At 45.3% G+C, this 27886-nt stretch overlaps 2 protein-coding genes across 7 annotated transcripts in view; both read left to right on the top strand.

Annotated features, from left to right (window-relative positions):
- Nucleotides 1-5586, top strand: part of SUCO (SUN domain containing ossification factor) — a 39985-nt gene extending 34399 nt beyond the window's left edge. For all 5 annotated transcript variants that reach the window (XM_061451848.1, XM_061451847.1, XM_061451846.1 and 2 more), the window contains 4 exons: nt 1577-1731; nt 2088-2179; nt 3402-3457; nt 3619-5586. In XM_061451848.1, coding sequence (XP_061307832.1) covers nt 1577-1731; nt 2088-2179; nt 3402-3457; nt 3619-4065 — 750 coding nt within the window. In that variant the 3' untranslated portion in view covers nt 4066-5586. The remainder of the gene's footprint in view (nt 1-1576; nt 1732-2087; nt 2180-3401; nt 3458-3618) is intronic.
- Nucleotides 5587-12960: 7374 nt separating this feature from the next.
- Nucleotides 12961-22023, top strand: FASLG (Fas ligand). 2 transcript variants are annotated; one of them, XR_009743101.1, is made up of 5 exons: nt 12961-13670; nt 13963-14008; nt 16923-16976; nt 17393-18817; nt 21974-22023. XR_009743101.1 is itself a non-coding variant. In XM_061451845.1 (4 exons), exons 1-4 carry the CDS (start codon nt 13041-13043, stop codon nt 17785-17787), a joined length of 1125 nt encoding a protein of 374 aa, XP_061307829.1. In that variant the 5' UTR covers nt 12961-13040; the 3' UTR covers nt 17788-18828. The 2 variants fall into 2 exon arrangements, 1 of the variants encoding a protein (XP_061307829.1); XM_061451845.1 differs by lacking the exon at nt 21974-22023 and having other exon boundaries at nt 17393-18828.
- Nucleotides 22024-27886: the final 5863 nt, after the last annotated feature.

The raw sequence follows: 27886 nt of genomic DNA, 5'->3' as shown, positions 1-27886 counted from the left end.
ATTGGTGATAATTTCTACTACAGCCCTAGTAGCCCCATGATTGGAGTCTGAAGTAACTATAAAGCTAAAACTTAGGATAACTTAATATCTCAGCCTTCCTGTAGTGCACTGGAATTGATACTGTTCTGTGAAATGATTCTTAATGAAATTAGAAAACTACCTATTGATTTTGAAATGGCAGTAATGGGATCTGGTGCACATCTGGAGTGTTTGTGTGTCAGAGGGAATGGTAGAGTTCATGCTTCAGGAACGCTTCTGGCACTTGCTGCATTATATAACCAGTTGTACTGCGTGGCTTCGTTACACAACTTCAGTAAAATGGGATGCTTTGCAGTGTCCAGCACTCACATTGTTCACTTAAATATCAGCAGACTCATGCTGTAGGAAGTTTAGCGTGAAAATGCGTGCTGGTCACTATTAGGACTGGTCTGTCATCATAAGATGAGTATGTGGAGGGTTGCACTCTTAGCTACTGAATGGGAGGCTCATATGGCTGCAGCCTTCTTCTTTCCTGGTTTTTGTGATCTTTTGAGATTAGGGGAATCTTTGCAACAGTATTAGCAACATACTCTCAATGTTTACATTCTCCAGCCTGGGATTTCAAGCCATACAATTTTTTTTTATGGTGCTGTTGCCAAAGGACATCTCTTTGAACTGTTTTCAATCTCTTAGTGAGCCTCCTTTGATGCTTGGCTGGCTAAACTCCTGTTCATGAGTGCTGTGGTTTTAACCAGGGTTTAACAGTGGTGATCCTTAGGGTACTTTAGATGAGTATCCTGGAATTTTAACACATGGCTTTACCTGAACTCAGCTCTAGTAACCTGTCTATTAGTCAGGTCTAGTCTATTTATCTGAGACGTTTGCTTGTTATAAAATGGGAATTTGTGTTATGTTTTCTAAAGTCTTTCTGTGACTTCTAAGATGTCGTAGTGTGATTCAGATAGACTTTTTCTAAGGAAAATAACTGTGCAATTCCTTTTCTAAACATTATCTGCAAAGTACCCTTCAACTTCCACTTATTTCTAGTAAGCACCATCTGTCAAGCTTCAGAAATGAGCATACTTCAAAAAATCCTTCTGCTAAGTTGTGAAATGGATGAGTACAGAAAGATTAAACCCATTGAATCAAGTGAATATAATGGTATTCTATGAAGTTCTTCAATGTCAGCTGATAAGCATCACATAAAATTGATGTAGTACTGCATCCATGTCAACTATAAAAAAGGTGCTTTCTTAGTACACTTTTTTGTGCAAAGTATATTACTTTCAGATAGGTTTGAATGCTATTTGCAAGGGGTGGCTGCTTCTGTAAGTTCTGGTAGTACCCTAGCCAGTGAAATCTTGTCTGTGTTCCCAGCTGGTGGTATTCAGACATTATTCCTTGAATGCTGCATAGCCAATAGACTACATCAAACCTCTGAAAAAATATTCAAATTTGAACAAGTGCTTATCAAAATGGAAAGAAAATGACTTGAGAATGTCAGTTGTGTTCTTTTAAAGATTTTAATATTTAAAACAAGAATAATAGTATTGTTAAATTATTTTTTGTCTTTAACATCTGTTTGAAATTCTTCCAGGTTTCTGATCGGCAGACTTATCTTGTGATTTCTCTGGTTCTCTGTGTCATTCTGGGCTTGGTACTTTGTGTGCAGCGGTGCAGAAGCTCTTCTCAGTTCTGTGAAGATTACCTCTCAAAAATTCCTAAAAGTAATCACTACCCTAGCCCCAAAAGGTAATGTATTTATATTTGAAACGGAATTTTTCTTGCAGCTTTTAACACTATTTCCTAAGTCTGCTTGGACTGTAGTATCTACATTAATTCTGAGTCTTGTATCTGAAAGCTAAAAATTGGTAGCAAAGAGCTACAGGTCTGTAGGAAGGAAGGCTCTCCTGAGAGCATTTTGAGGCAACTACACTTACCATGCCACGATAGCTTGTTGCAAATACAGTGCTGTGTCTTTTTGCCAGGGTTTCTTGGGCATCTCTGTATAATACTGTCCTTCTGCAAAGATGTTTCTTAATGAAAAATATGTATAATGAAGTACTGAGAAAGATGTTTTTAAAAGGTTTGTGGGTTTTGTTTCCTAGATGTTTTTCCTCTTACGATGATATGAATTTGAAAAGAAGAACTTCTCTTCCACTGGTCAGATCACAGTCTTTTCAGCTAGCTGGCAAAGAAGGTATTATTCACATACATTCGCACATACATTCACATATTCATACATCTACTCTCTCATGTTTCTCTTAGTGCTGTACAATGAGTGTGCTACTGCAGGTGTATGAAAATGGAATTGCAGGTTAATGCCAAAGTACACTGGATTATAGTATTTCATGAAGGACAAGGTGGTTCATGAACAAGTTACTGGATACTCGCAGAACTGTGCTAAATTATGCTAAAACATTAAATGTGGTGTGCTGTCATTTATAGCAGCAATCCATGCAGGCATATAGGTCTGCAAAGCTTTGCAGCTTTGTAACTAGAAAGTGACATTTTATTTTATTTTTAACTTAATGCCAGACTTGGGAAGTCTGAATGCCTTCTCAGAAATCCTGATGGCCTGTTTTTGAAACTTGGCAGATATTTAGGATCCAAATTTGTCAACTGTAGTAAGAAAACTAAGACTATTTACCTTAGATTTGGTATGAGGAATGATCTGGTGGTTTTGGTATTCATGATAGTCTTGAGAAAACTTAAATATTTATTTTTAGGCCCTCACCTTCCTGCCAAACCAAAGGTGTTGCAGATTATAGTAACTAACAAGTATGCGGCTGACACTGCTTTTCTGGGTGCAGTGAACTTGCTTCACAGACTTTTGTACTGTGACTGAATCTGCAGGAATACTCATGAACTGAGTTGGGAACATCTTGCAATAGAAGACAGCAAAGGATTTTTTTCCCTTTTTTTTTTTTTTTTCTTTGCAAAACTATGCTTTTTCAGAATTCTCCCCTGCTTCAGTTTGGAAGAATGATTTACAAAGCACTGATGGAGGAATACCAGACTGGTCTAGTCAGTCTGAACATCCGTGTCCTTGATAGGTACACAGACTTGAGTATCTGTCCTATTACGGGTAGGCTGCACGTTAAACACATCATATTGCTAACAGCTTGTTTTTGTAGAAGCTAACTTTTGCTGACTGCTGCTCCTTTTCCCCAGAGGATGTTCTCTGCACCTCTCCTACGGCCTAATCTATCAGGAGGCAAGCGTTTTCAAGTGTATGTCACTGGCAGCTGCCATGACAGCTCTGTGTGTGTTGACTTCACTGTCAGTGTTCATGTGTTGTGCCTTCATTAGCTTGTAATGGGAGCAAAGATGTGTGAGATAAGTAATAGTGTGACTTACAGTTGTGTTGCTTTAGAGCTGGTAGTGTGAGGACTGCTAAGTCTGTGTTCCCTCTCTTACAGTGGATCCAGAGGACCTGTACATTGTAGAACCCCTGAAGTTTTCTCCGGAGAAGAAGGTATAGTGGCTGTCGGAAGGGCAGGCTGGGCTGAGCCTGTTTCTGCTGGCAGGTGGCGCCTGTCTCAGCTGCTTTCCCCTCCAGTGGTTCCTAGGCTTGGGTTTTGTACTCCACTTAGTTTCCAGAGCCTAACTCTTATCTCTTTTTACTTGTGGTTTCAGAAAAAGCGTTGTAAATACAAAAGTGAAAAAATAGAGACTGTTCAGTCAGCAACAGAGCCTGTGCATCCAATAGCCAACGGGGAAATTAAAGGAAGGAAGCCGTTTACAAACCAGAGAGACTTCTCTAACATTGGGGAAGTTTATCACTCTTCATATAAGGGTCCTCCGTCCGAAGGAAGCTCTGAAACATCATCGCAGTCTGAGGAGTCCTATTTTTGTGGCATTTCAGCATGTACAAGTCTGTGCAATGGCCAGACCCAAAAGACAAAAACTGATAAGAGGGCTATAAAACGAAGACGGTCTAAAGTTTCTGACCAAGGGAAGCTTATAAAAACTCTAATACAGACTAAGTCAGGGTCAATGCCAAGCCTGCATGACATAATCAAAGGAAACAAAGATATAACAGTGGGAACACTTGGTGTCACAGCAGTTTCTGGACACATCTAAAACTAGCTGAACTCAAACAGGAGAGTGTTTGTTCGTTTGAGAACAGTCTGTGGTATTCTGTGGGAGGATAGTGGGAGACAAAGAGCTCAACTAATTGGAAAGTATTCAGAAATCTGGTTTCTGTCTTTTTAAATAGATGGGATTGTGTCAATCGTGGCTATAAGCTGCAGCTTTACAAGGCTGGTAATTTCCTATGAGAACAGCTTTGGGGGGAGGGAGGGCAGGGTTCATTTTATAAAGGTTTGGTTTTTTTTTCACAGTTCCTGGGGCAGAGATTTTTTGAAACCCAGTTTGTTGGGTGGAATAGGGATAAAAGCCTAATCCTCTTCCTTTAGCTTTGTTCCTATTTCTTGCACCTTCCCATATTTATGTGCCTTTTGTCTATTTATAATGCCACTGGAAGAGGGGAAATACAATTGTTTGTCATTTGATTTATTTTGTAATTTCTCTAGCTTATTTTGAAGATGCAACACTACAGTGCTGTAAAGGGACATGTGTTGGCCTTCTGCTGGACTCAGTAATGTGGACTGGATACTGTAAAAATCCCAATAGATGGACTTGCCTGACGAGATTCTGGTTTTGCAAACTCGGTTGAGGAAAATATCTCACTGGGGATGGTAATTCGGAACTGTAGTCTGATGTACTAAATGAATTACAGAGGCTTTTTAAGATTTCCTATGTATGATGGGAACTAAGGGTGCTGAATGCATTTGTTACCTGAATTGCCTGCAGAAGAAGTGGTTGGGGAACACTTGCCATTTCTGTGCTGAGAGTTCAGGAAAGGCTCAGCTGAAGGACATGAGGGCAAGCTAGTGAAGCTGCAGCTGGGCCTTGTCCAAGCCAGCTCTGGATGTCTTGAGTTTGCAAAGCCTTGGGGTCTGACCAGTCAGGCTTGTTCAAAGTGGGTATTTCCATAATGTTTGCTTTTGTATTGGCTAACAAATGTGCAGTGTTTGTATGGTTGGTATTTTCATATCTAAGTGTTTTTTAATTTGACTGTGATTGTATATTTGGATATTGTAGGATGTGTGATTGCTAAAATGTTGAGTGTGACTGTATATTTGGATACTATAGGATGTGTGATGACAAATGTTGCGTGTGTATCTGAGAGAGTGGAACAAAAGGTTATTCCTTTTGACAGGTGTTACAGGTTCACATAAAAAGTAAGTTAACTTATTGAGCACTTTTAGTGGTACCCTTTTTAACAGATCTAATGCCTTTCCTGGGTATTGTATGTAATGTGACTTATTTAAAGCCTTTGTTTTTTTTTTGCTGCTTTCTTGTTAGTTTATGAATACTTTAAAGTGATGTACTTTTGGAGTTGATCTGCACAATTAGCCAGTCAGAGCACATGAACCACACGTGTTGAACATGAATTCAGAAGGGTTTCAAACCTGGATGAGGAAAATACATAACACCTGAGTGCGGCATACAATGTTGTGGAACAAGAGTATGTAACTACAGAGCTGTAGTGCCATTAGAAACTGTGAATTTCCAAATAAATCTGAACACTTTGTCTTTAATTTACTGGCATTTTTCCTTTGAAAATGAAACTTGTGGCTTAAATTATTTGAGGAGGACCAGTCTTTAAATTTCAGTCCAGGACTAGGACTGGGGTCCCTTAGGCCGTAATAAGGAGTTCATAAACTTGTCAGCCTGTATGTATTTGTTTAAAAAGGGGAGATGGGTGAAGGGAAGCTGAAGGCCCAGTGGTGCTTTGTCTGAAAGTTCAGGAATGATGGCCATGAAAAACTGCTAAAAGAGTTTCCAGCAGGTGTCAGTTCATGTTTTGACCTGGGTGATCCTTGGAAGCAGTACTTTTTCTGTGATAATGACTGCATGAAATTATTTCTTGGTACTCGGAGCTGAGGTTTTCAAAGAATATAAAAGACTATTAAAAGAGGCTATTGGTTATCATTTCAAACCAGAGCAGTAAAGCTGGTCACATAATGAACACATAGGAAACATGCCATGGGGATACTGCGTATCCTAAATGGGCAGAAGAGAGCTCTGGTGAGAATGTGGCTTGAGGCCACATGGCTTCCAATTCACACTGGCAATGCAGCAGATGCTGTGAGTGCTGGATAATAAAGAACCGGACACTCCTCACTCAGGCTTCCATGTTTTGGGACTGTTCTGAAAATGCCTCACAGCATCCTCACTTCTGAAAGTGTACCCCAAAGTCAGTGTAAAGAGTAAATGATATCATGGGCTGTATAGGTTAACTTTCCTGAAAGCTGTATACTGTTCCTAAGAAATGGTGCCTCTGGGCTCTGAGTCAATAGGAGCTTGTGTGTATTCAGCTGGACAGATGGGTTTCAAAGGCACTTGTGCAGTGCAGCCTTTTCTAGTATTTTAAGTATTGGGATAGCAGAAACTCAAGTCATACAGTGAAAAATGTCAGCCTAGGGTTTTTTTTTAATGCCAGGTCAACAGAGATGTCTGCTAACAGCGATGACCCCTGTGAATAAAGCACAGCTATGGCAGGAGTCGCTGCTGGTGCATGTGGCTTTCACATTCTCGTAGGTGCGTTACCAAGCTATCTAGCTCTAAACTTCCCAAAGTGTAGGTTATGCTTCAGCTGTCAAGAAAGCCAGCATCTGAATGAACCTGTGGAGTTGATGGTGCTACTGCAAACTCAAGAGTTTATTCTGTCAATAGACTGGAGATTGAACCACAGCTTCCACCTGCTGCTGTCTTGCTGCTTTTAAGTATTTGTAACCACTCTTTAAAAAAAGAGGGGGAAAAAAAAAGCTCATCATGTCTAAGTTCTTGTTGCTCAATGTTATCCTTTCATGTGGGCTTGAGTCACTTTTTGCTTCCAGTTTTATTAATGTCATACTGACTAGCTTTCAGAACTTGATTCTTTGGTGAAATTAAGTCTCTCTAGTTGGTCATAATCTTTATTAGAGACATAATAGTTTCTAACGAAGACAACTTACAAACCTTGACAAATTCCTGTGATTGTGTGGATCATTAAAGGGAGGGCCTAGTCCATCTTGTGATATTATATAGTAAGGTTAAATAGTTGTTGGTGTAAGCCAGCATGCGTATGCAGTAGTGGCCCTTGGCCATATCTTGAGCCCAGGGTCAAAAAATACTTAAGCAGCACGAAGGTTTCCATGGGAGGATGGATGGTCACAAAACAACACATTTCATAAGTGAATTACTAGCCATGTTTGCCAAAATTGAGGTATTTGGGTTATATACATTAAGTGTCAGAGCAGAAATCCAGTATTTTTAAAATACGCAAACTCTACCAGCGGTGTGGTATTTGGCAAGTAGAGAACTACAATGCATGGTGTCTTTGTGTGGCTTCTGCTCTTGCCAAGTTACAGTGTGAGATGATACAAGACGGAACAGCTTAGCATGCTTCACATAATTAGGTACGAACATGTTCCACTTCATTTGGAACAATTCAAGTATAGAGCCCTGACCACAGGGTGCTGTGGGTGCGCCACCAGTGCGTGTCTCATCTCCTGGAAACCCTGAGTGTCAAACAGCACCAGGCGCTACTGAAGACGTAACGGGGGTTTGCAATAGCATGGGAAGAATGAGTTTTCCCAGAGCTTGTTGAGATAAAATGCTTCCTTAGGAAAGGGTGGCAAAACTCATGAATCTGTCTTACATATCCCTTCTCGAATTTAAGAATAGTAATTTTAAAAGAAGATACCAAGGAGCTTTCTGCTTTTTCATTAGTCACTAAGTCACAAATTAGAGGTAAGGCTTTTGGTAGGGAATGGAGAAGAAAGCAGCTCGAAGCAAAATCCCAGGGAAGTCAGATGAAGGTCCTTTGGTGTTTTGGGAAGTTAGTAGGTCACTAGTGTCAGGGTGCTTGTGAAATGAGATGGGCACTCTTGTGTTGGGCTCTCTGTGTGCCAGACTGATGCCATAGGGCCTGAATTTGCTCAGTGACACAGAGCTATATGTGATCCTGGTGGAACTCAGTAAGGATCTCAGGGTAGATCCCAGGGGGTTTGTTGTTTATTTCTTGTTTGGGTGGGTGGGTTTGGTTTTGGGGTGTTTGTTTTGGTTTTTTTTTATGGGCTGGGAACAGCTGCTGCCAAGGAGGAATAAAATTGTCAAATGCTAATGAGGCCACATTGGCTGTCAGAGCCAGCTGGTGATCTCCAGAGCCAGGGCTGGCAGCATGGGTCCTGCTGTGAAGGGTTTGTGAATGCAGTTCTCAACCGTCACTGGGCTGGACAGGAAATCAACATCTGCACATTCACTGTGGTTTTCCTTGCCACCTCTGACTGACCAAAACACCTTGTTCTGTGACTAAGCTATTATGTGTTTGAAATGACAGGCTTCTCTTTCTTGGCTGTTTAAGCAATAGGTCCCATTATCTCATAACCACTGTATCTCATTTCTTCGCTTTTGTTACAGACACAAAAGAAAATCTTGCTCTGCTGCTTTCAGTTCTTCCTCTCAGCTGCTTTGGCTCCTTCCCTGCTTGGATTCTTTCCTGCCTCGGGTCAGAGTCCTGTACCACTTCTGCTGAACCCAGTGCTGCTGTCTACTTGTTGGGGTTCACGGTGAGCAAGATAACAAAGCACCTTGTTCACTGGAAGAGGACCATATTGAGCACCCTAATGCCTGGCCAGAGCTGTTAGAAGCAGATTTTGAAACCTGCTCTCAATGTGAATGTCTCTCTCATGAGCTGTTGGCACCAGCGTGTGGCTTTACGTATGCCACAAATGCTTCTAGCGAAGAGAGAAAATGAAAAGCATCACCCTCATCTGGGAAACTGAACTGTTAATAAAAAAGCCACAGGTAATAAAGAGATGACACTAAGATGTCAGTGCTAACTGCAAGGCTGGGTGAATTCCAGTGTCTTCCACGCCCCTTGGAGTCTTCAGTGGATAGAGATCCTGCTGCCTTTGGAGGCAGTCCTCATGAGCCTCTGTTCCAATGTCCAGTCAAAAATCCATAGGTTTTTTTGCACAGACTCCTTCAGCTTTGGCTGCCGGTTAGTGGCTCCCTGGGAGGGTTTTTTTCCTGAAACGCAAGAGCTCTCTGCTGCTGGAAATCATCCCCCTCTGTGACAGGTTTTTAACACAGTCTGTCCCTCCCTGCCCATCTGCTCTTGAACGGACTGAGTTAAACATTTTTGCTGTCCAGCAGTTATTGCAACTTTTGCTTGAGCCCCTCTGAAGCTGAACACAACCATGCAATGTGGGTTCTGGGCTGTTTCTACTTGTCTAGTGCTAAATGTGAGTTTGTGCCTATAGAAGCCCATGGGCTTTCCCTGCTGGAAGCTTGTGTATAGCTGGGTATCCTTTCTATCAGTTTCAGAACTGTGTTTTCTTTCCAGGATATTATTCTCCACCTAAAGTTTTATCTGTAGTCTTTGTTTCTAGACTTGTTTCCTTCTTATAAAATTCTGTCCTCATGGTTACTCAGGGTCTCTTAGCAGTTATTTTAATTTGCAAATACTGCTGGTGTAATATGTTGCTCAGTTTTTTCCAGATCTTTGGTAAAGGTGTTGAAGTAGCATTGTGCTGAGGACAATCTTGGTGGAAAATCAGAAGCTTTGTCCTACATGGTGCTCCGTTACTCTTTCCAGTGTACCAACCAGTGTGCATCAGTGGGTCCCATCTCTTCTGCCCGCTGTGGCTAATCCTCACTGGGTTTGCAGTAGCTGCCTCTCCTGGGTCTGATGGCACAGTTTAGCCTGGGACTGCAAAAGGTTGCAAAGGCTGTTAATATCTTGGGTTAATGTTTTGAATCCTGGTTTTTGAATGCAAATGATTCTCAACTTCTTCAGTTGTTCTTGGGTGCAATTTACGTAGCCCTATGGGTTTTTAGCAGTTGCTTTTTAGCATTTCCACTAGTCACTGGTCTAATAGGAAATATTTGTTAATCACTTTCAGACACATATCTGACTGCCCAGAAACCAATGAGAGTCTCTCATACACCAGTGGTTCACACTTCAGTTTTTTGGTTGTTTATAGTATATTTTCTGTTGAGTATTAGATCTCCATCATTGTTCAAGTCCTTTCCTTTGGTGTCTTTCAAGCAGGTCATCCTTTTGTCCTTAAATCTGCTGATAGAAACGTCTAGCTGCTGGCTGATTCTCTTTGCTGTCAACATAAACTTGGTGTGTATTGTTAATAACAGCTTCTGCCTCTCTGGGAGTGAGATAGGGATGGTAGGAGTTCTGAGCAAATCTTTTTTTTTTTTGTCTAACTGTTGCTTGTCTTTTGCTGTTCTTGGCGAAGGGGATTGATTCTCTAATAAGGGGATATGGAATATTTCCACTTGGAAATATTCCCTCCTGCTCAAATGACATGAGGCTGCTGAAAACAATGTGTGTATCTTGCAGGCTGAGTGAAGAGAGGATAGGGAGGCGCATAGACAAATCTGACCACCCCCTTTGTCCTTCTTGTGTCCTCCTTTCCTGCCCAGCTGTCCTTGCCCCATGTTTTGGGAAAGGTCAGGCTTGTCTAAATTCTGTCTCTAGGCTCTCTAGCAAAATAGATTCCTGTGACTTAAGTATCTACCTACAGCAAATTGTCTCACAATTATTTCAATAGCCTTGTTAATGTTGCATGTGGCTTGAGCAATAGGAAGTCAGCAGAACAGAGCTTGTAGGTGCCATGACACACTGCAAAGCCACAGCTCTGCCTGCCCTGTCTTCCAGCACATATCATCTTGGTGATCTCTGAAGATGGTGACAGGGGAAACAGTGTGACAGCAGGACCTGCACAGTAGAGTGTGCTAGGAAGGGAGAAGTCTCTAAAAGTATCCTGTGCACCAAAAGATGGTCATTTGATGGTAATTAGTCCCAATCTTTGGCTTGCCACAGCATGTGGTATTAGCAGGCTATTGATCTACCCATCCAAAAGAGAGGATGCAGCAGCTGTGGCTGAAATGGCTTTCATTGTTTTAGTCATCCCTGCCTGTGGGAAGCAGTGGGTGAGAAATAAGTGCTCTTCTGACATTTAAGGGAGACTGCTACTGTACCTTCAATCCCACCAAGATAAACTATCTGCATTAAGCAGTCAGTGTCAGGAAGAACTTGACAGCAGATCTCCAGGCAAAGCTGTGTGGTCAATGACTTTTGGCATGCTGATCAGCAATGCCTCCAGATGACAAAGTCCTGAGCTTCAGTCTCTGCTCTCGGCCATCACTGTATTTTACAACAGTTGAATGGGCCACAGAGGGCATTAAAGAAACAGGAACTCTGATGCCCATGTCCGTGTTGGAAAGAGTCGTGGGCACCTGGTGCTCATTGCTCTGATAACTTGGGAGTGCAGGCACTGCCCACTAAGTGAGGTGCCTCAGTGGCTGGTGAGTTCCCTCACATGTGGCTCAGGCAGTGGTGCTGGGGAGCTGCACAGGTAGGGTAGTGGAGAGTGTCCTGGCAGGAGAGATGCTTCCCCAGCCATCCTGCTGTCTCTCTGGGCTCCCTGTGCCATGGAGGCATCTCTTTTTCCCCATACCCAGCACTGGATGGGAGGCTGGGGTTCACCATGTGGTATGGGAGGTGCAGGGCTAAGCCCAGACCTTTTTGTGATCTCTTGTCATGACTGTAGGAGTGGATGAGGATCTGTTCTTGGGCCATCTGGGGTGTGCTGTTCTAAGGTGCAGAATGAGGGTAGGCATGACCAGGATTGAACTGCTGAAGCTGGAAGTATGTTGCTTTTGTGTCTTTTATGTTAGAAACCTAGAACTATGAGGACGAGCCAGGTGGATTGCTGAAACCTCTTGTGCTGCAGATCACTCTGCAACAAACAGCTGTGGTGAACATCTTCAAAAAGCAGTGTGGTGTCTGGTGGTGCAGGCAAGGCTTTGAGGACACGTCTGACTTACTGGTGTGGTTGGAGGCAAAGCTGAGCCCCTGTTTGGAGAAAAAAAAAGCATATTTATGTTGTTAAAGCATGCTGTTTTCAGACCACAGTTTTGATGTTCAAGATTAAAGGCTGTGTGTCCTGCCACAGAAGAGACAAATCTCCAAGTTCTTCTTGTAGTGTTTCTGTTTTTATGTGCTATCCCAAATACACACTTCAACATAAGTGCAAGAATTGAAAGAGCAAACTGCTGCTTGTAATCCCTTGTGTGCACCTGTAATTCTGTGGGAAAGTCTCATTGCTGCCCCTTAGAAATCTGCAGTCAATAAGGAATGAAAATTGAGAAACTGGAAATTGAGGAATGGGAATGTCCCTGTCTTGCCCTGTCTCATGAAGATTTTGTAATGAGCTCTTGTAACTGCTTGTGCTTGCAGCATGGCTTGAATTCTCAATCTTTTCTTGGAAGGCAAAAGAAGTTCTATCAAGATAAGTAGCCTAGTGTCTACCCTAGGCTTTACTCTTAAGTTACTCAGCCAGGTTAGGTCCCACTGCAATGCTCAATGTTGACCTGAAGAGATGATAAAAAAAGCCCTTCCCTATCTGAGACTTCTTCAGATTAGAAGAGGACTGTGGGATTTGAGATACTATTTGCAAAGGTAAGAGGGGCAGCAGAAGCTGCCAGAAGGGCCTGCTTGTGCCCTGAGACATGGTATGTTTCCCATTACAGTACACCACTGTTTCAGCTTGGCTAGTGTCCTGCAGTGATTTGGTGTGGCTGAAGGTAGTCCGCTGAGCTTGCTCTAAGTGGGCTGTTAATGGGGTAGCTCTGCTGTGGCTGCAGCACTGACATCTTCCTGTTTTCTGATAGACTGGTTTTTAACAGTGGGATGGTGTCTGTGGCCGGTGTTTTGTGACTTACGATCTGTGCCCTATGGAGCAGCCAAGGAAAAGGCAGGATGTACAACGGAGAGGAGCAAATAATTTGTCCTGTATGAATTAAGCAATTCCCCAGCACCCATAGATGCATTTGGGATTAGGTCTTAATCTTTCTGCTGAGGAGTCCTCAGCTCTGCCTCTCCCCTCTTGTGCAGGGTGCTCTGCTTGTCACCCAGGACACCGCGGTGGAAAAACAGGCGTCTCTTCCCGAGTGGGCTGCTGGAAAGGGTGTTTGGCTGGTGGATGTGCGCTGTGCTGATTACTCAGCCCCCAGTTAGCAGCGTGGCCCTTGCATGTGAATGCATGTGCTTCCCGAGCATGGTTTTGCGTGAGCATCTGCCGCCGGGCTGGTGCTGCTGCCTCGCTGTGGGAGGAGCAGGCGGGTACCCTGAACTTGCAGCTGAGGGCGGAAACGCTTTGGGGTTGATGCTTGAGGCTTTTGTAGAGTTGCAGCATCTGAGCTGGGTGCTCTCTGCTGGAGTGATGCAGGCGTATAAAGGTAGATCTGTGTCTTCCCCCAAGGCTCAGTCTGGGACAGCCCCAGCAGTTTTTGGCTGCCACATGGAAGATCACGCTAAGCACGTCCAGTCCATCCCGCTCCCGGCCATGCAGCAGAACTTGAACTACGTGTATCCTCAGATCTTTTGGGTGGATGGCTGTCCCAGTGCAAATACTTCCTGCCCTCCAGCACCCCCCGTCGCTCCTTTCCCACCACCAGTACCCGACCGGAGCAGAAAGCCAAGGAACAACAGGGAAAGGAGGAGCACTGGCTTTCTGGTGATCTCCTTGCTGCTCCTGCTGGCCCTCACTGGAGTGGGGCTGAGCATGTTTCAGATATTCCACCTGGAGAAGGAACTGGCTGAACTCAGAGAGGTGAGGTCTGCAGAGGCTTTGGGGAAACAGGAAAAAAACCCTGAAAATTGGCTCTGAGGTGCTCAAGTGTTGCAAAGATCCCCAAGGGACATTTAAATGTTTGCCATGTAAGTGGGGGTGCTTATTACTGCAAGAGGACTGATGGGTCTATTTGGATGTCTTTGAGTGCAGCAAGGTCTTTCATATGAGCACGGAGAATTAACCATTGTCAAAGACAGTCCTTGGCTGCTTTAGATGATGCCCCTGTGTTCTCACTCTGCTAAGACAGCTTGTGACTCTTCTCTTTTGACAGTCTGCCAGCAGTGAGCACATCCCTCCAGCTTTGGAAAAACTCATAGGTGAGTTAATGTACGTAGAGGAGGAACTCCTCTGTGATAGCATGTGTGAATGATCCTGTTGAACTCTTCCCTCTCCTTGCCTGGGGTAAAGGCAAGGTCACAGCTTGATGCTACGAAAGTGCTGATTTCACTTGCTTGGCTGAAAAAAGATCTTTCTCTTTGTGATGGTGGGGATGTTGTCCTGTACTCTACCTGCTGTAGTGCTTAGAGGTATCAGCAACAGCTTTCTGGGACAGTGTGCCTCCACCTTGGGACTCCCCAGGCCAGTGGGGCAGCGGTACTGGAGATGCTCTGCTGTAGAAGTGGTTTCTGGCTGTCCTAATCTATAGCAACAACATGAATAGAAGGACAACAGTGATGGGCACTGCACATCTTAATTCTTTCTCTTCTAACTTTTTTAATATTTTTGGATGATGCAAAGGATTCAGTTTTCTTTGGGGTAGGGAATCCATTTTTAATTTATTTTTTTTCTAAACTCTTTTGGTAGAAATTCTCACTGCAGCCAAAGCTAATTGAGAAAAGCCTGATTATATGTCTGGGGAGGTGTCTTTTAGAAATGTCATTTTCACTGAAATAGAAGCTTCTCACAAGAAACTGCCAATTTTTCTAAATCTAATTTAGAATCACAGAATCGTAGAATACTTAGGGTTGGAAAGGACCTTGAGGTCATCTAGTTCCAACCCCCCTGCCATGGGGGGTGCACTAGACTTGCACTAGACCATGTTTCCCAAGATGGCCATCCCAAGGCCACCCGACAGGGACGGAGCATTTACCACTTCTCTGGGCAACCTGTGCCAATGCCTCACCACCCTCACAGTACAGAATTTCTTCCTTGTGTCTAACCCGAACTTCCCTTGTTTAAGTGTAAACCCATTATCTCTTGTCCTGTTGATACAGTCCCTAATGAAAAGTCCCTCCCCAGCATCCCTATAGGCCCCCTTCAGATACTGGAAGGCTGCTATGAGGTCTCCATGCAGCCTTCTCTTCTCCAGGCTGAACAGCCCCAACTTTCTCAGCCTGTCTTCATATGGGAGGTGTTCCAGTTCCCTGATCATCCTTGTGGCCCTTCTCTGGACTTGTTCCAACAGTTCCATGTCCTTTTTATGTTGAGGACACCAGAACTGCACACAATACTCCAGGTGAGGTCTCACAAGAGCAGAGTAGAGGGGCAGGATCACCTCCTTCAACCTGCTGGTCACGCTCCTTTTGATGCAGCCCAGGATACAGTTGGCTTTCTGGGCTGCAAACGCACACTGCTGGTCTATGTTCATTTTCTCATCAACCAACACCCCCCAGTCCTTCTCCACAGGGCTGCTCTGAATCTCTTCTCTGCCCAACCTGTAGCTGTGCCTGGGATTGCTCCAACCCAGGTGTAGGACCTTGCACTTGGCATGGTTAAACTTCATGAGGTTGGCATCAGCCCACCTCACAAGCGTGTCGAGGTCCCTCTGGATGGCATTCCTTCCCTCCAGCATATCAACCGAACCACACAGCTTGGTGTCATCGGCAAACTTGCTGAGGGCGCACTCAATCCCACTGTCCATGTCAGCGACAAAGATGTTGAACAAGACCGGTCCCAACACCGATCCCTGAGGGACACCACTCGTTACTGGTCTCCAGCTGGACATTGAGCCGTTGACCACAACTCTTTGCGTGCGGCCATCCAGCCAGTTCTTTATCCACCAAGTGGTCCACCTATCAAATTTATGTTCATCCAGTTTAGAGACAAGGAAAAAAGCCCAAAGAGTTTGAATCTGAAAGGAAAAATTTAAAAATAATATTTTGAACTTCAGAACTATTATTTTACTTTTACATTCCCTGTTAATGTTAGCAGTGAGGATATCACTTTTTGAAAACGGCCAAGTCTAAAGGAATTTTTCATCTCTTGACAATTTTTGCTACATCTGGAAAGGTGTTTTGTTGTTTTGTTTTTTTTTTTTTCCCTTGAGGATTTTGGTTAGTAGGAAAGTCAATTTCTTTTCAAGTATGTTCCGATACTGCATTAAAGCAATTTTGGAAATAGCAAAATTCTCTGGAAAGGGCAGTTCTGGTTCCCATCAACTCCCGTATTGATAAATTTTGCAATCTATTGCTTAGGAGAAGGGGAGCTGTCATTTTAACTCGACGTTCAGTGGTCTGACCACAGTAGTGAAACAGAAGCTATAAGTAGCAATTCTGAATTTTTGGAAGGGGGTGGATAAATAAATAAAGCTAGAGAACTGGTCTAAAGGAGGAGATGTTGAGAAGGGAAGGATGGAGTGGGGACGGAATCCAAATACCAAGTCACTCTCCAAGTCCATCTCTCCAAGGGAAACGGAGCGCTCCAGGGAAGGCAGAATTTTCCCAGCTGTGTTCTGTCTCTCTGAAGAAAAGGTCTGCCTGGCCAGTGGAATGGTTTGCAGGATGTCTCAAGCGTCTCTGTTCTAGCCGTGAGGAGGGTTGGTAGTCAGCAAACAGAAGTCCATTGCCATGAGTACATCTGCCCTTGGTAGTGCTGGACTAGAGGGGGGCACTAAAGCAGGCTCATCTATGATAGAAAATGAACAGTCACCTTTGCATGGCCCAGAGATGCTGGATAAAGGGGCAGCATTGTCCCTCTCCTATATCCTGCATGACAGGCCTCTGCTTGAGCTCACCAACTGAGCCATTCTAAGATGGAAGCTCCTCTTGCTCTTTCCCCTTGTTTTTGATCACATCTGGGCTCTCTGCTGCAGCTCTTCCTTTTAAATTTCTCTTCTTGCCCTGCAGTGCTTGCTCAAGCACTACTCTGCCTTCCTGTGCTAAGCCATGGTGCTTATGTTCCCTGTGCTGCTTTGAATCTGCCCTGCTTTAGCTTCTTGGTTGTCTCTCTTCTGCTCTCTAGACTGGCTTCTCCATGGAGCACACAGCTAACTTCTTCCCTATTTTTGTGCAGGGCAGAAGGAGCAGTCAATGAAAAATGAAGCAAGGAAGGCAGCACACTTAACAGGTATGTGCTAAGGGGCCATCAAAATGTGGGAGCACAGAATAGGGCAGACATGGCTGGGGTGAGAGGGTGACATAGTGAGGAGCACACCTCACTCAGGCTTTCCTGCTTTTCTTTGGTAAGATGCACTCTGACATTGGGAAGTTACTCCACAGCAAAAATTTTCCCCTTGTTTAGGCTTTTCAATGAGGGCTCTGTCTTTGGTTTGCATCTGGGGTGTGCAGGGCAGAAGGCTGTCAGAAGCAGCTGAGGGAGGTGAAGGTGAGAGCTTCCACCAGCCTGAAGTGAGGACAGGCTTTCCATGCTGCAGACAAGGGCTTGGAGAACAGCTGACTTGTAGTGACTTGGGGTGTCACTTGAGAAAAAAATCACACAACTGCTTGTGCTTACTGCACTTTTTATCTTGTTCTGGCTCCCAGGAAACCCGGACCAGCGAGACCTCCCTCTGGATTGGGAACCCGTCTCTGGCCATGCCTTCACCAACGGCATTCAGTACCGTGATCAGGGCCTCATCATCAATGAGACCGGTCTGTACTTTGTATATTCCAACGTGCTCTTCCGAGGCAGTGTCTGCACCAGCCAGGTGTTGACCCACAGCGTCTACAAGAAAAACCCAGCCTTGCTTGGTAGCCATGTGCTGATGGAGGACAAGGGCATCAACTACTGTACAGGTCAGAAAACATGGGCCCGGAAAAGCTACCTGGGGGCTTTATTCAAGCTCAGGAAGATGGACAGTTTGCATGTCAATGTCTCCAAAATCTCTCTGATTAATTTTGAGGAATCCAAGACATTCTTTGGCTTATTTAAGCTTTGAATGAGGCTGTTGGAGCATGGCCAGCAGCCCATGACACACACTCAAATATACATGAGTGGTGAGTGCTGCCTGAGTGGCAGTGGCAAAGCCAGGATCTTGCCCCACGAAGTTCTCCAGGAAACCATGTTTTGGTCTTCAGCATGAGAAGCCTCAAGCAACTGGTAAAGGTTTGGAAGTAGACCTCTCAGAAGCACCAGGGCTGTACTACACCAACCTGAAGAGAATCACGCATTTTCCCCTCTGGAAAAAAAAAGCAACCCAACAACAAACTCAAAATGTATGTCCTGAAGACACCATTGAAACTAGTTACTTGCTACCTGAGAAGATGCTGGTGCCAGCAGCCCCACATGGTGCCATGGCCTTGGTGAGCTTGAGCAGCAGGCAGGCAGCGTGGAGGCCCCTAAAGCTTTGTCTGCAGGTGCCTGGGCTGTGCCATGCCATGGCACACCGCAGGTGGTGGTGTGAGAACAAGTAGTGCAGAGGTCTCTCTACCCATCTCAAGCTATGACTAAGCACCCTGCCTGGGCACTCAGCACTGTGACTGATGTACAACAGGCACCTGCCTGCTAGCCGGCTACTTTGGTGCCATAAGTACATTTTGTGTTGTCGACTGTGCCCATCTCAGAAAATGTTCCCCAACCCCTTTATTTAACTCGTGCCCACTGCCTTGCAAGGAATGTGCCAGAAGCAGCAGGGCCATGAGGGGGATCCCAACCCTGGAGAGAAAATATGACTGTGCTGTGTTGAAGGGGCTGGTGGGGAGGCCACATGCTCCACTGACAGAACCTAAACAACATAGTGGTGGAGAGCGATGGGGCCCAAGATGAAAGCAGCATCTCCAGCCCCCTTTCTGTCTTTTCAAAGCATCAGGGTCCCCCATGGGAAACTGGTTCTGTCACCCTCTGTATGATGCAGGTGGGGTGGCATGCTGGCCACCATAAACAGTATGGCTATGGCTGGCCCCCTTATCAGGGGATATTCTCTCCTGAATAAAACACATCTGGTAAATAAAGGTATATTTTTCTAGTAAGTGACACTGTTCTCCCCTCATTTGGGCAGCAGGCTTCTGCAGTGACCAAAGTCCTGAAGGTCTCTATGATCAACAACGATTTGGGAGCTTGATCCCAGTTTGCTGCCTGCTTCGCAGGGCACAGTGTCCCTGCTATGGAACTTTGGGGTTCCAGCATCGAAACATCAGGATTTGGGAACCAGGGAGGTGTGACGTGGGTAGCGCAGACCAGACAGCCCAAGCCCAGTTTGGCCATCAGGAAGGTGACTGATCTCACAACACAGGCTTCAGCTTGAGTAGAGCCAGACATTTGTTGTGGAGCAGAAGTTCTGCCATCCCCAAAGGCATCATACTCCTCTTTGTGTCCCCTGGCCCTAGCACATGGCCCTTCTGATGTGGAAGTCTGAAGGGCAAGGAAAGGAAGGGGTGCTTTGGTGTTAAAAGCCCCTTATTTGCTCACTCTGGTTTCTGATTCATGAGCTCTTCCCCTGCATGTGTTAACCCCAAGGCTATCTGCCACCCGTCCACCAGGCAGTACACAAAGGCGCATCATCTTTGTGGTCCAAAGTTCTCGAAACTGATGTTGGTCACAGCGAACAGTGGCTCTTCAGCAGCCTTTATTTCCTTTTTGCTGGTGCTGCTCTCAGCTCAGTGATGTGTGTCCTGTGGTTTGCTGTTTCTTGCTTCAGGGGAACTTATTTCTTTGAAACATGGAAGTAGACTGGCCACTAGTATGGCCAGTGTGAAGTGAACGCTGCATCTCTCTGCTCACACAAGTGTTGCTGCACTCAGATATTTCCACTGCATTTCTCAGGATAGAAAATCCCTCAGAAAGTCAAAGTTTAGGGACCTTTTTGCTTGAATAATGCTTTATTCTTGCTCCCATTCCCTCTAGTATCAGGGGGGCAAACCACATAGTGCAGGGACAGAGGCTTGGATCTAGACCCTGCCAGGAAAGGCTGGAAGTTGCTATCCTCTTCTGATTGCTGTTGGTGCTGTGTTGCTTTTCTAGTGACCGGGCATCCAAGTGAGGAGTAGGCATCTGTATGTACATGTGCCCTCAAACTTGCAGCTGTTTCTGTAGCAAAACTAGCCAAGCACATTGCATGCTTCCTTTCTTTACTGGTGAGCAGCTTAGAGAGAGACAGTGGGTGCAGTGCCCAGGGGAATCTCACACAGACGGTGCTGTCTCTGCTGGTACCATATTGGTGTGGGGCTGGAAAGATCCCAAAGATTTGTATAAATTGGCACACAGTAGCTCATCTAGGCTGTGAATGTAGTTAGCTCTGGGGCAGGATGCAGCAGTTGCTATTGCTGCACATCTGGGAGGGGCAGGGATCTGTTAGTCTTTTTATCTGAAATACTAAAGGCAATGCAGACCTGCATGTCTCAGGGGCAGTGACACAGTGCCACTCGTTATATATAGTGACACTCATGTTATATATAGTGCTGGGATCTCCTAAGGTGGGCAGAGCTGGCTGATCCTGGCAGGATAAAGCCAGGTGCTGCCAGGCTTGCTCCTAAGTGAGAGAGAGCATCTGTGACTGTCTTGGGACAATAGCATGGCTGCAAGTAAGATGCAGTGTTACTGCTTTGTGATCTCTTCCTCAAAGGTAGCTCTGAACTGCCCAGAGCAAATCCACTACTTAGCCTGCGGTCTCCAGCTAAAGATTCAAACTAAGGCTTGACAAGGTTCTACAATTTCAAACTGTATAGAGTCAATTTACAGACTGCTTGTGCCTCAGTGGCTTTAGTAAAGACATCTGTTTAGCTAATGAACTGTAGTGATGTACTTATTGTTAACATTAACCACTCAATTGCTACTTAATGCTGCCATTGTTAATAGCTCTTGGACTATATTGGGTATAGTAACCAAGGTGGTAAAAGGGACTGCTTTATAAGAAAGGAATGTGTGAATAGGGTCATTGCTACTTCTGCAGCAAAAACACAGTGGAAGCAAAGGGATGCTCAATGGGCTCTGAGAGACAGAGTATCAGCAGAGAGTGAGGCAGGACAAGCAAGGAGAAGAGCTGGTGTGACAGTGGGTACTGCTGTGTGGTGGGTACCATTCCTCACAGAGCTGTTTGAGGTATCTGTTGAGACGGAAGGTGGTGTGCTGGCAAACAGCTCTGCCAGAGCCTGCTACAGCTCTGCTTTCCCCAGTGGAGAAATCCTGGTCAGAGAAGAAGAAATGTGCCCTGCCAGATATGGCTAGCATCCCTCATACCAATACTGCATATTGCATCCCTGTGTCCTGACTCTTTACCAGTTCATGGTCAGTCCTGATGGGGAGGAAGGTAACTGGTACACAGCAAGGGCATGCAGGGCACCTGTAGTGTAAAAGCAGAAAGAACAGTTGCTGGTCTCCAGCACATTCTCTGCATGTGCTGAGGCATCAGCGTGTCAGAGACAAGAAATGGAGCCACAGCATGGACTGGCTCTCAGCAGGCTTGCTCAGTTGCGTATCTAGGCTCAGAAACCTCACAGCTTGTTGTAGTTAGCTGGAACTCACGCTGTTGAGGGGTGTTATGTGTGACTGTTTCTGTAGCCCTCTCCGGGAGAAGAGACGGCATGAGTAAGAATGAAAGAATTGATCTGTTTGAAGCCACTCAAATTCTGTGAGTTCAGACAACCACCTTCTATTTGATCTGACAAGTTTCACTATTGCTTTGGGGTTGTTTTTTTTTTTTTTTGTGGTTGATTTTTTTCTTTCTTTCTTTCTTTCTTTTTGTTACCTGAAGCCAGCCTTGGGCTTTCTAAGTTTCTGTTACAATGTCTTGTGGGGTTGCTTCTTCCAGTAAAGTTGTAAAGAGACGTAAAGACTGCCAAATTTTGACCCGTTTGGAAAGGAGCATTGTCTAGTGGTAAGAGAGGGGAGAAAAGGTGAAGGGAGTTAATTTAAATATTGCTGTTATTTTTCTGGCACTCTGATATGTGGGCATATTACATCATGGTTACAAAAGTGTCATTTTAGGCCTGACTAAGTGATTGAGGTTTAATGCAAATGAGAGGATAAGGTGAGTAAAGGGAGAGGAGGGGTTCTGATGCAAAGTGAGGCAAGTTATATGTGAATTTCTTGTTGATTTTAATTAAAAAAAAAAAAAAAGAGAGAGTGAAAAGAAGAAAAACTTGGCAACTTCTTGCTGATTCATCTCTCAGGGTAATAGGGAGAATCAGATGCTCCATTCCCTGTACATGAGCGAAGCCCTGACATAGGAGATGTGGGAGACTGCTGGCAGTGTCTGCAGTGGCATCTTCCGCCAGACAAAGGTGTGAAGACATGCTCAGTTCCCTGGCCCCTGCCTTGGTGTGACCAGCAACGCCGCTTTAGGATCCTACCAGGAGGCACTGCTCTGTCTGTTTACCTCTGCCAGGACATCAGCAGTCATACAAACAGGCACACAAGCTTTCTGTTGTGAAGTCTGATGGTTTTCTTTTTTAAATAAACTGTTTTTTTCCTCTGGGTAGCAAACAGATAAAAAGCTGTAGGTGGAATAACAAACCCAGCAAGCTTTACCCTGCCTCAGTTGTTTCACCATTCCTCAGCACTCTCCATATGATTCAGGGCACTCTACAAAGAATCAACTTCTCTCCCTGACTTACAAACCATCATAGAGATGTTGCATCTCTTTTTCCCATACCACACAACCAGTTTCCTTCAAAAACAACTGAAAAAGTCTTCTTGTCCAGTTTCCTTTTGTTGATAGGGATTCCTTCAGTTCCCCTTTGCCAGGTCATTCCTAGGGAGTGAAAGGCTGCTGAGCAGCTAGTTCCTGGGATGTTCAGCTTGGAAATCTGCACAGGCCAGGGGAGTAGCTGGACTTTTGAGCCCTGTGAATGAATATCAAAACTGGACTCTGTGCTCTCCTGAGCCCTGTGCTGGGGACATGCATTTCTCCTGGTGCTGCTGTTGAGGTTTATGTCAACACAGAGGCAAAAGATTTCAGGAAAAAGGACACGTGAGAGATACATTTGTCTCTCTTAATTGCAACAGTCTACAGGCTACTTGTTCATGCTGGAGATGCGATGAACATGAAATTCCCTAAGCAGGGGGCAATCTGTTTATAGCTGGTGCAATTCTCAGCTATCATGGGGTCAACCAAAACACTGGCACAAGCTGCCCAGTCTCAGCACAGGCTTTGAAGGACATGCTTACAGAGTGGCTGGCTACCATTCTATTTATCTGTACTCCTTGCTAAGGTTTTTGCATGGGGAACAGCTATTCAAAATTTGTTTTTCATTAAAGTCCTGAAAGAGAAATCCAGACCGTGGAAAATGGGAAATACTTTAGCAACAAAAAAGGATGGATGTAATTTGCTCTAATTCCCTGCTCAGATTGGACAGGGAAGGACCAGGAGAAATTCAGCATATTCAGGAGACAAATCCCATTGTTGCACTTGGTTTGAGTGGGGGCAGGTTGGCTGGATAGTTATTAAATAAGCAGCAAATGTGTGCTGTTGCAGACTTTGTGATGCTCCTTGCTGTTGTGCGATGCATGTCCTAGCCATGAGTGGTCCTGCCAGGCTGTGTGTGACTGTACCTATGAACTGCTTTGCTGCTGAGAGAGAATTTAAGGTTTGCATGTGATAAGGAGTTATTGTGGCTTAGCCAGCTATTGTCTGTTAGCAGAGCTGTGGCCATAGCAAATGTGATATGTTGTCAGATCCTTTGAAGTTTGGGGGTGGAGGGGCATTTCTGCTTCCTGCTTGCAGCTGTGCTTGATTGTTTATCTGAGCTGCCAAGGACTTGAGTGAGGAGCTTTTGTGAGGGCTTCTCTGCCACCACAGTGTGCGAGTTTACAGCAAGAGTAAAGAATGACAGTTTTGAAGGTTTGCTTGAAACTCCCCACTCGCATCCTGTGGAAACCCTGCTTGCTGGGCTGGAGGATGTGCCTCAGGCAAGGCTGTTGGAGGAGAGAAGAGGGTGGTAATTTCTTGTTCCAGCTCAAACCACTCTCAGGTATTGTCTCCCTGCCCTTGAAATGTTTATTTTGTCATATCACATGTATTTTGTTCTGCACAGGAGGGAGGTTCAGTGGCAAGACATGGTGTGATCTATCTGTCATGTCTATGCATCCACATTGCCAGTGGATCTAGTGTGCTCCCAGTCACAGAATAAACATGTTTCAGACCTGGTAGGACCATCAGTTCTGTGCTACAAGAGATGTACCAGTGCTGCCCTGAGTGGTCCCTGATCCCAGAGTGCATATAGGAGAGGAATAGATACAGAGATGGTTCTCCAGTCTGGGGGAACCTATGCCTTAGTGCCTTCCCCAATATATATCAGTGAAGGCTAGGGGCATCTAGTCTACTTAGGCTGTCAAGGAAAACCATGCCACAGAAGTCCCTCTCCTTTACTCTCGTGCTGGAAATGCCACTAAGAAAAGCTTCTAGGTGCAGGTTGTAGCAGAAACCATCTTGTGGATCTCGTAATTTCTACTGTGCTAGATCATCAGACAGGCTGAGAAGAGAAACAGAAAGCATGCAAGAGCCTGAAAATGGGCTTGGGACTTTGTACTGAGGGACAGAGGCAAACCTGTCCTGGCAGGGAACAGAGCACCAGCAGTATCCATTCCTGCTGGAACTAGGCTCTTTGCTGAGGGCTGATGGTGGCCACAGGCAGCACTGGGTACTGGGAGCTTCTGCCTCCATGTGCTGATTCCTCTCCCCCAGGCCTCAGGCTTGAAAAGTCTAACTATCATTTCAGCTAGAATCGTTCCTCCCACCATCCTCATTTGTCTTCATGCAGACAAAGTAAACAAGTAAACAAAAATCCAGCCATATTGCTTGGAGGGAGCTGGAGGATACACTGAGGGGAATGAGATAAGAGAACATGGGGACACAGTGGCAAACATCCAGGCTGCCATGCTCAAGACCACTCTTTGGGCCTGCTGGGGATGAATGCAGAGCATACCAAAAGGAATACAACCACTGAATTCTTTGAAAAAAAATCACGAAAATGGCACTTCACAGCAGCACTTCCATTTCTCTGTGTTTCAGCTCATTGCCTGTAAACCACGCTTGGCACCTAACTTTATAGGAAACTGAAGAAAAGCTTGCTAACTTTTCCACAGTGTTCACATTTAGTTTATGACCAGCATCAAAACTGTGTAAGGAGATGGTGACACTGGTGAACCTCTGCCTTCCACCAGCCTGCAGTGAGGTCGAATCAGTACACCAAGCCCTCTGAAGAGAGAGAATAAGGTTACATGACTTTGCGACATGGCTTAGAGAGAAGAAACTGATGTTCATTGTCTTATATCATTGACTTTCCAGGAACTTCACTTAGACACCAAGTGTTGCTGCTTTTTCTTGTTAAGTTTCATCTCTTCTTTGTGACCAAATTGATCTCCTTTTTCTTGTGATTCTTTTCTAGTGACTTGTACCCTCTGCAAGTCTGCTTAACGGGGCTTTTGTTCTTAGGGTATGAAAACCTCTTGAGGAACCATTGAATTGTCTCTTAGCCGTATGCGTCACACGATTGGTTTGGAAATTCAGTCTATCTGCTTTTACTCCTCTCATTCTTTAACTTCCTCTGTGAAAAAAAAAAGAGGAGAAAAAATTTGCCCCCAATAGACTTACTTCTTAAAAGTGCTATTTCCTGTGGTCTTGAAGAGCACACTGAGCACAGAAACCTGAAGTACCACTGTGCTCTCTTGCTGAGCATAAAAGGAGTGGGCAGGCGGTGAAGACCCGTGCTGACTTCCAGTAACCCCCCCAGCTTTGTGCAGAGTTACTGAGTCAGCACGGCATGCTTGACTATCAGGAATCCCTTCCTGCCCCCACCACTGCAAGGGGTTGTGGTCTCCAAAGGCCCTGCCAGCGTTGCAAACGTGTCTCTACCAAAGGTGCTTTGTTTCCTCTCAGTGTCCCTGTGTGCTGAACAGGGCCAGTTTATCTTTCTGGAACAAGTGGTGCCGAGCCACGTGTACTCAAACTCTCACCTGGAATATGCTAGAGAACTGATACATCCTACATGAATACTCCACACACCTTTTAAGACTAGAAGTTTAAATAGCACTTGGTACTTGTAGTGGGTTGACTCTGGCCAGCTCCTCGATGGCCACCCAGACACTCTGGCTCCCCTTCCTCAACAGGACAAGGAGAGACAGTAAGAGGGGCACACTGAGATAGACAGTGTGATTGCTTACCAGTTACCCTCACCACCAAAATAGATAACATCTGGGGAAACTAATTTATTGCCAATTGAAAGAGATTTGAATAGTGAGAAAGACAGAACACCTTCCACTCACCTCCTCACCTGTCTTTTCCCCCGGGCTCAACTTCACACCTCCATTCCCAGGTAACTACCTGCCTCCTCCTTCCCCGCCTAGGCAGAACAGGGGAGTGGGCGTTGGGACCAGTCCATAACAGTTCCTCTCTCCACTCCTCCTTCCCTGCCTCAGTTTGGGTCCTTCCATGGGCTGCAGTCCTACCCCGTTCCTGCATGGTCTCCCCGAGGCTGCAGGGAATCCCTGCTCTGGTGCCTGGAAGGCCTCCCCACTCCCCCTCTGTCCTCAGAGCTGTTTCCCACGTTTCTGTCTCCCCTCCTCAGTCCTGGGCAGTATTTTTCCCTGCCTTAAACACATTTTCACAGAGGCACCACCAGCCTTGCCGAGGGGGCCTGTTGTGGGTCTGTTACTGAGGTGGCCGGGACTGGCCATGTCTGATGTGGGGCAGCCCCGAGCTCCCCTCACAGATAGCGTGCCAGGGGCTGAGAACAGTTACCTGACACCCTTCTTCACAGAGAACTCGAAAGGCTTGGGAAGCAGTGGCATAGCTTGACAGCGTTAACTGTTCAGTATTAATAAGAAGAAAGCTGGATGTTAACATGCGCTGGAGCTCATGAACAGGGTGATGACCTGTATTGGACAGAACACGGAAGGATCTGGGAATGGCTGAGGCAGGGAAGAGACACAGTTGAGCAGGTACAGCAGATTTCTGACAGAATAGCTGTGGCTGGGACATTAGAAATGAATGGCTACAGTCTGCATGGGAAGATAGAGAGTAATTAATAAGTACTATCTATATCTATAGACAGATATTACTATGTCTATAGACAGATAGTCTTTACTGCCCTTAAATGGAGCAAACCCAAAAGCAATACAAATTGCAGCCTGCCACAGAGCACACAAAACCGTCAGCAGTTTATGCAGAATACTTGAGGTGATTTGCGTTTACATTTGGAAGGAAATGAAATATAATAATATCATAACTATAATACTTTAATTTCCGAAGTTAGCTAGCTCATTAATATCAAGATTAAAACCTAAAGGTCTGGAGGACTTGTGCTGAGGACTTGTGTCAGTTTTGTGTTTCTGAGTGGAGCTACTTGAGCTGCTGGAGTTAGATTAAATGTGCAAGTTGAGGACAGGACTGCAGCCTCATGTCTGTTAAAAATTAAATTTCTGGTGTAAAAGCAGAGCTGGCAGCTGGAAATGAAAGCATGAATAGAAAATAAGAAATACTTTTTTTTTTTTTTAGTAAAAAACAATTCTGAGCAAGGAGAGAGAACAAAAGAGAAGTAAAAAAGGTTTCCCCGCTGTGCTCCCCAGGGCTGCTTGGTCCTCGCAGCTAGGTCTTTGCCTACAGCCACCAACACGCCCTCACTGCCCCAGCAAGGTCTCTGTCACTCCCAAGGCTTGTTCTTCTGCCACAGACTGACACTCAGATCACCCTGGGACTCCTTTCACTGCCCTCTTCACAAAGACCAGGGCCCCTTTCCCAGGTAGGCTCAGTACATCCCTGAGGATGGGAGGGCTTCCACCTGACCTCTTAAACCAGGTAAGGAATGATGAACACACGAAATCCTTTATGTGAAGCTTTATGAGGAATTTAAGGAGTGGGTCTATAGAAGTCTAACACCAGAGAGCAACCAATAACCAGCAGGTGAGTTCCATCCCTGCCAAGGACAGAGGGGTTTCAGACCCACTGCCTCCCTGGCAATAGTGTGGCAGAGCATGGGCAGTGAGCTCTGTGCCCCACATGCCAGAGGCACTTGCTTAGTATGAAGATGGCTGTAGCCAGGTGGGACACTGCCTCATGGGAACCTGCTAGAAAGCACTTTCCCCAGGTATTGGATTTTTTTCCC

This window comes from Pezoporus flaviventris, unplaced genomic scaffold (assembly GCF_033815535.1).
Source record: "Pezoporus flaviventris isolate CSIRO_AGI_PZ_B2104156 unplaced genomic scaffold, CSIRO_AGI_Pfla_v1 ptg000013l, whole genome shotgun sequence".
NCBI lineage: Eukaryota > Metazoa > Chordata > Aves > Psittaciformes > Psittacidae > Pezoporus > Pezoporus flaviventris.
The sequence above is the reverse complement of the archived record's forward strand: the minus strand, read 5'-3'. Positions and strand labels throughout refer to the sequence as shown.